Raw genomic sequence first — 7965 nt, forward strand, 5'->3', positions numbered from 1 at the left:
TTATACCACCCACCCCTCATCGGCACTTGTCGGCACCGATTTCCTCTCCATCACTCTGACTACATCACCCCAAAGGTAATAGGTTGGGGATCCCACACAGTGCTCAAATAAATGAGCTAAAACCCGTCTTGTGTTGGTCAAAGTTTATAATGAATGCAAGACATTAAACCATAATGCTAAAAGACAATTAGGAAAATAAAAGTTACCAAGATGTGGGGGATGATACCACTCTGCCCAAATCACAATTACACTACAATACAAAAAAGAATACAAATACTTCCCCAAAGCACCTGCACCACACACTATGCCAAAAGAAATTTATAAAGCAAGTGAAACCAAACACACTAGTACCTACTCTACAGCAGATGCTCAAAAAAAAAGAAAACACACTACATACCAATAATATTAGGGCAGAGTGGATAAATAAAATCAAACAAGATTATAAGCTTAAACAAACCAAAGAAATAATAACCCAAAATAAACAAAATACACCCACCCCACACTCTGGCCTAAACACTCAAGGCTCAGCCAATGGTCTGACACCAGAAGAAACCCATTTATAAGGAAATGCATCAAAAGGTCTAACACAGAAACCAGCCAACCAAGGCTAACATCTCCCAATATACCTCTCGAATTCAAAAGTACAAAAACGGATGGGAAAAACAGTGACCAACCAGCAGCCAGTCCTTACTCATTTGAACAAGAGAAACACAAAACAGTTAGATCCATTGTGGTACAGCAGAAAGTAAAATGCTTAACAGACCTCCAGCTGTAAAATAATCCATATATATTCACTGTAAATGAAAAATAAAAACAATTCAACCGTTTTAATAAGACATACTTCTAAATTGAATGTTTAAAACCCAACATGGTGTGTAACCTCGAAAGATCCCAAACAGAAACAAAAGTAGAGTAAGCCAAGACACCTATCGGGTAAACTACATGCGCTGACCCACCGTGTGGTCCTATTGGCCTAATAAACCTTAAACAATGTGCTGCGGTTCAGCTCCAATCTCCACCCGGCCTAAACAATGAGACAACTGTCCTGGCCACCCCCAGATAGCTAAAATGATAACATAGCCACTCGTAAACACACCGACCGTACACAAGTTACACAAACCCACAGACACAGCGACACATTCTGTTGCGACCAACGGAAATGACCCCCATACCAGCACCGAGGCTTTTATAGTCACAATGCCATGTGCCTGCAGTGCTAATTCATCAAAGCAAACGTTCGTTGGGTGAGTGTCAACCTCAACCCTACCACACTTGTTTAGCTTGGTGCATTCCTAACCATAAAACATCCTCATTTGGAATTCACAAACAAACCTAAGAATGGCCAAATTGACCATGATTCTTATATCTCCATATTTTGAGATAAATACTGGATTCCAACCCTTCCCAGATAAAGCAGCTCTTCAAAACCAAGACACCAAGTTTTAAATTATTCTAATAAAGAAAAGATTAATTGTTACAAATAAAGAATACAGGATCATCAGGTCATGGAACCTGAGTGCTATTCAGTGTCTGCAACATAACAAGCAAATTATACAGTGAATAAATGTGCCTGGACTTCTGTGGAGGCATCAAATGTAATGGAAATCCAAAAATTAAGTACTTAGTAGTACTACTCTTAAATGCCTGATATCTGCCTAGTCTGCTGGTTTGTTTAAACTCGCTTAATTTGCTGTACTGCACTGCCACTAAACTTATCTTGCCTCCCATTTTTGTTTGTAGAATTAGGGTTGGTTCTGTTCTTCAGTAGTAACTAACACATTCTATGATAGCGTATCAAAGACTAGCGGACACACCTGTTCAACTCTCTGAAGGTCTTACTTACTCATCCAAGTGTATAGCGGCTCTGGAACAGACCTGCCAACCTTGATGTTCACAGCTCTTATTCTGTTCGCAGCTCTTGGTTTAACCAATCCTAATTTTGCTTCCAGTTTAGACCTAGATTTTACGCAGTTTAGCATAGATGCAGAATATTCCATTATCTTCCTTTTAAGTGTCACGGTACAGCCCCTGACCTCTCCCCTTTGGGCATGTGTTTATGTCGTCTACGTCTAGTCGTCTGCATCTGTGTATCTTCGTGGGTGTGAATGTGGAGCGTGTTAATCAGTTTCACCTGTGGCTCGTCTCGTCATCAGGGTTGCCAACTCTCACGCATTGAGCGTGAGACACACGCATTTGACCGTCTTCACACGCTCTCACACCACACTTCCGATTTCTCACACCGAAAAAAAACAATCTAGTTTATTTACCTCTGATCCACATCTATGTTACTAGTTCGCTCTGGCGCCAACCACCGGCGATCGATTGATCGCGATATAACACTTAATTTGTGTCTATTTTACACCCCCCCCCCCTCAACAGCTTACACTCGCCACCTCCTCCAGGTTCAAATCTCACTCCAAGCGATCTTGGAAAGTTGGCAACCCTGCGTCATCACTCGGGGATTATGTGGTCTGTCTATTTAGTGTGCGTTTGCGCAGTGTCCCATGCTCGTCTGTGTTTGAGTCTGTCAACATTATATGTGCTAATGTTAAACGTGCGCTGTCTGCGCTATTTTTGTTGAAATAAAAGTGTCGTTTGTGCATAACGTTGGACTCTGTGGCTGTGTTCGAAATAGCCTACTACATACTACTGGCGTACTGATCGAGCCCCAAATCAGTATGCCGTATGCAGTATGTGACCAAAATGAAAATTTCCAGTACGCGAAACATACCCGGATGACCTACTACTTCCGCAAAATATTCCAGTATGCGAACAGAGCTATCTTCGTGGTGTACTGCATCCCATCATGCAACGCTACGTTCACGTGACCCCGTAGTGTGCTTTGCTTTTGTCGCATACTGGAAACTGTACTGCATTTACTACGAGGACCAGTATGCAGTATCCAGTATATACTGAGTCCAGTATGCAGTATCCAGTATGTAGTAGTCTATTTCGAACAGAGCCTCTGCCTCGTCCGTCGCCTTGCACGCAACGTCACATTAAGAATCTCCTCCATAATGCATTTTCCTGATAAAGCACCAATCAGCATACAGTTCAATGGTAATGCAACAGCATATAAGTCTGAAAGAAAATATACTACTTAAAATGGATGAATCTACTGATTGTAATGCGCCACACAATCCATGGCCTTTGTTGAAGTAGTCGAGGAAAAATTTACTCATTCATTTTCAAGTGCCTTCTCTGCCTGCCTCAGTATCATACAATTTCTTCCTCCAAAAATACTGCTTGGGGTCTCTTTGTAACACAATAAATACAAAATGCTCAATGTCTAATGGCAAACTTCAGCCCAAACTCACCTGCCACAGAGCTGGTGATGTATTGGATAGTGTTGGTAGTCGACTTTGTAGTCATTCTTATAACAGCTGTATGTCAAGGTCAAGGTTAAGGTCAATTTATTTGTATAGAACATTTAAAAGACATTGAGTGCTGACCAACGTACTGAACAATATTTGTAATAAGACACACCTAAAAATACAAAATATAATACTAAGCATAAAAAGTAAATAAAAAAAATTAAAATAAGAATAACATTTACAAAAGAATATGCATAAAGCACATCTTAATATACATTAAAATAGCTTACAACCATAAAAGATGGCCTATAACAGAAGCTGCTCAGGACTCAAAGGCCTGCAAGAATAAAATTGGTTTTAAAAATATTTACTGTAGCTGATTCCCTTATAAAAAGTGGAAGGTTGTTCCATAGTTTTGGAGCTGCTACAGAAAAGGCCCAGTCACCTTTGAATTTTATACAAAACATCCTTAGATATTTGTTATCAAGCATATGGTGTGTATGCTTATCAATCAAATCAAACACGCACATAAAATAGAAGCAGTAATCAAATTATAAATTACCTTGGGCAAGGTCTTCTCGAAGAAAAGAAATCAGTACTATGAAAGAGAAACAGAACATAGAAATATGAGCAATTAAATTATTTCTTTCTTAAAGAGAACGGTAACACTTTACTGAAGGGCACTCTATAGAATGCTACATGACATCTACATAAACCTTTCAAGACAACTGACAAATGTAAACATTCATAAGTAAAGAGGTTAATCAGAAGTAAAGTTGTTCAGAAGGTTAGGTCACTTAGAAAGGCTAACAGAAGAGAAGTGAACCACCCTTAACCATCCATGAGAGGGCCATCATTCAACCATGAGAAGGCCATCACCCAACCTTTATCAACCATAAGAGGGCCATCATCCAGCCTTTGTCAACCATCAGAGGGCCATCTCCCAATCATCAGGGGGCCATCTCCCAACCATCAGACAGCCATCATCCAACCATCAGAGAGCCATCATCCAACTATCAGAGGGCCATCATTCAACTATCAGAGGGCCATCATTCAACTATCAGAGGGCCATCTCCCAACCATCAGAGGGCCATCTGCCAACCATCAGAGGGCCATCTGCCAACCATCAGAGGGCCATCTCCCAACCATCAGAGAGCCATCTCCCAACCATCAGAGAGCCATCATCCAACCATCAGAGGGCCATCTGCCAACCATCAGAGAGCCATCATCCAACCATCAGAGGGCCATCATCCAACCATCAGAGGGCCATCATCCAACCATCAGAGAGCCATCATCCAATCTTTATGTCCATTCATGACACAGAAGCACTGAGGATGCAGCTCTAGTGTGCATTTAGAAAGACGCTTAAAATTTCCTGCTTGTGACTACATGAATGTTGTAGTCACAATAAATAACAATACATGATGTTCATCTCTAAATACAACCACTGTTAGTATAATCTGTGTAATATATTGTTAGTTTAATCACAGTGTGTAGTTGTAAAAAAATTATAACAGCATTCTTATCATAGGTGTACTAGGTGTTAGCAGAAATTGTGTATTAAGTGAATCAGTCTTCCTATGAACTGTTGTCACTGTGGGGGGGGAGCAGAGAGAGAGAGACACTTGACACGGCGACATTTACAAAGACAGACGTTGTGTTTTGTAAGGCAAACACAACGGTTTAAAAACACAAGTTAATGGGTAGAACAAGAGACAGGTGAAACAAAAGGCAGGCTAACAAGGAGGTGTCTCAACACCATACCAAGAGGGCCATACCAAGTGAGCCTTTATGCCTAAGTCAGGGGCCGGCAACCCAAAATGTTGAAAGAGCCATATTGGACCAAAAAAACAAAAAACAAATATGTCTGGAGCTGCAAAAATTAAATGCCTTACATAAGCCTTATAATGAAGGCAACACATGCTGTATGTATCTATATTAGCCTACCATCAAAATGACTAAGTTAGCTACAAATACGTAATGAGCATTCATGATTAAATGTTTATTCTCCCTGCAGTGTGTTCTGTAGAGAACGACGCAGACGCACCACGTGACTGCTCTGTTGTAGGATGCCGCCTCAAGTTTAACTTCATTGCAATATTAATGAATTATGTTTCATTGATTTGATGAAATTAAAGAAATTCAATAAATCAGGGTTGCCAACTTTTCAAGATCACTTGGAGTGAGATTTGAACCTGGAGGGGGTGGCGAACATAAATTGTTACCGGGCGGGGTGTATAATGGACACAAATTAAGTATTATATCGCGATCGATCGATATCCAGTGGTTGGCGCCAGAGCGAACTAGTAACTCAATGAATCGTAGATGTGGATCAGAGGTAAATAAACTACATAGGTAAATAAACTAACCGAGAAATCGGTTGTGTGGCGTGTGAAGACGGTCAAATGCGTGTGTCTCACGCTCAATACATGAGAGTTGGCAACCCTGATAAATAAATCTGATTTTTGATGTCATTTTTATTTTTACGATTCGACAAAACAACAAAATGGAACGTGCATAACATGCCCCTTATTTGGGCACTAAACAACCCGTTTAATGTGACTTCTGTTTTCGGACATCAGCTTCTCAACATCGCTGGCATGTAAGATGTAACTTTAATCTTGACACAGGACTGCAAACTCTCATCTGTGAGGCGGGTGCGATATTTTGATTTGATGTAGTTAATGTTTGAAAATATCTGTTCGCACAGGTATGTTGATCCAAAGATGGATAATACCCCAAATGCATGTCTTCATGTTCCTATAATTGTCAGGAAGAGCATTCATGTGTCATAGACAAGTTTCTCGGGTGTTGGGAGGCTTTCAATTTCGCTCCATTTGTGGCTTTGGCCAAGTTGAGCTTTCTGGCGAGTGACGTCTTCAAGTTTGCCGCCGGTGTGTTTACAACAGCCACCTGCCTAGCATCTCGCCCTGCTAATAGAAACGTGTGTCGCAGGCTACGACGCAAATCTTCGTTGAAATTTAGTTTCATTTATTCTACACATTCTTACAGCATTGGAAAACGTTAGGAATGTTGGTGTCATGTTTGTCTCCTACAAAAACTATATTAAAACAAAAAATATATTTCTCTCCCCCATCTTTTTACATTTTCAAACATTTTTGAAAAAGCTCCAGGGAGCCGCTAGGGCAGCGCCAAAGAGCCGCGGGTTGCCGACCCCTGGCCTAAGTGAACATGTTTGCTTACAATAAAAATGGATTTACAATATAGGAATATTATACTTTGAGATTAATACCATGCTCTGAATATACAATTAATACATTGAATTGCAAAAAAAAAAAAACCTTGAAAACTGGTCCATATATTGAATACAAACATGTACAAGAACTTCTCCTGCTATCCAGGACAAAAAGCTCATTTCTGTAGTTTGATTATTTGGAGAATATGTCAAAGTGTCACATTATTGCAGTTTATTCTCCAACTTATACTACAGCTGAAATTCAGAGGAACTCTTTTGGGGTGTAATATTTCAGAGTTTATTTGCTAGGAGCGTAATTCAACTCTCCTTAGTATTGTTTCACCTTTATGGCTTTGTTGCCACACCTAAACATGTTGCACTTAAATATAAGCCGCACCTACAAAGTAAAAAAAAAAAAATTTTAATGGAAAATGTTGTATAAGCCGCACCGGGCTAAAAGTCGCATGTATTTACTGAACTGAATACATTTCACTGAACTGATCAGTTTTTGAACGGTGCCTGTAGCATTTCACGTGCGACAGATTTGGCTTTTAGCCGGTGTTGTGGTAAATTCCGACTCCCCTCGTTTATCCGCACATAAAGACGCTACAAATTATATTGTCGATTTCTATGCATAAATAAGGGTTAGACTTTAATTATCCATCACAGCAAACGGCACACCATTATCTATGGCACCTCATTATAAGCCGCATGGTTCAAAGCGTGAGGAAAAAAGTAGCGACTTATAGTCCAGAAAATACGGTATTTCAGAAATTGCTATGCAGAAAGAAACATTTTCCATAACATGCATGGATACAGTGAGAACACCTGGCCAAATGGAACTGAATCTCTGACACTCCCCTCTGAGGGAACTACACAACTATCTCACTGGACCTTATCAGTCAGGATATTACCAACTTCATACAGCACCACTCACTCTAATGAAGACATAAAGAGAACATTTACTCACAGAGAATCACAGGCAGTGGACTGAGCTCCATACTGACCCAGTAATGACAGACAGACTGAGCTACTGTCAGTATTAAATGCTCAACACTTCATGTGTTCATGCACTTATGAAAGAGAGAATGAGAAAAGAGGGATGTGGTTACCTTTTTATATTTCATGTCTCGCCACTGTATTTGTCACTATAGTGTGTGTGTGTGTGTGTGTGTGTGTGTGTGTGTTTGTGTGTGTTTATACTCAGGTTCAGTGTGGAATACAGGTGGTCCTGTATGAAGACACAAACAGAGTGAGGCTGTAATGAGTACTACTGTAGTTCTAGAGTGACCTTCTTCATTAAAGTGTCCATGTGGACAGATAGACAGACAGACCGACCAGATAATATTTTAAAATGAACAGAACACAAATGCTGTGGTGGAACTGGCCTCAGTACAATAAAAGACACATTAATAATGTTGCATTATAGACTTCTTTGCTCTCAGTCAATGCACA

At 40.2% G+C, this 7965-nt stretch overlaps 1 protein-coding gene across 4 annotated transcripts in view; it reads right to left on the minus strand.

Moving 5' to 3' along the window:
* The window catches only part of LOC143481604 (Fc receptor-like protein 5), a 56729-nt gene extending 49136 nt beyond the window's left edge, over positions 1-7593 (minus strand). For 2 of the 4 annotated variants that reach the window (XM_076979677.1, XM_076979675.1), the window contains exon 1: positions 1844-2341. In XM_076979677.1, the coding sequence (XP_076835792.1) occupies positions 1844-1997 (154 nt within the window). In that variant the 5' untranslated portion in view covers positions 1998-2341. Of the gene's footprint in view, positions 1-1843; positions 2342-3317; positions 3384-3876; positions 3913-7480 lie in introns of those variants that run through there. The other 2 variants (XM_076979676.1, XM_076979678.1) reach the window with 2 other exon arrangements.
* Positions 7594-7965: the final 372 nt, after the last annotated feature.

Source organism: Brachyhypopomus gauderio, chromosome 18 (assembly GCF_052324685.1).
Source record: "Brachyhypopomus gauderio isolate BG-103 chromosome 18, BGAUD_0.2, whole genome shotgun sequence".
NCBI lineage: Eukaryota > Metazoa > Chordata > Actinopteri > Gymnotiformes > Hypopomidae > Brachyhypopomus > Brachyhypopomus gauderio.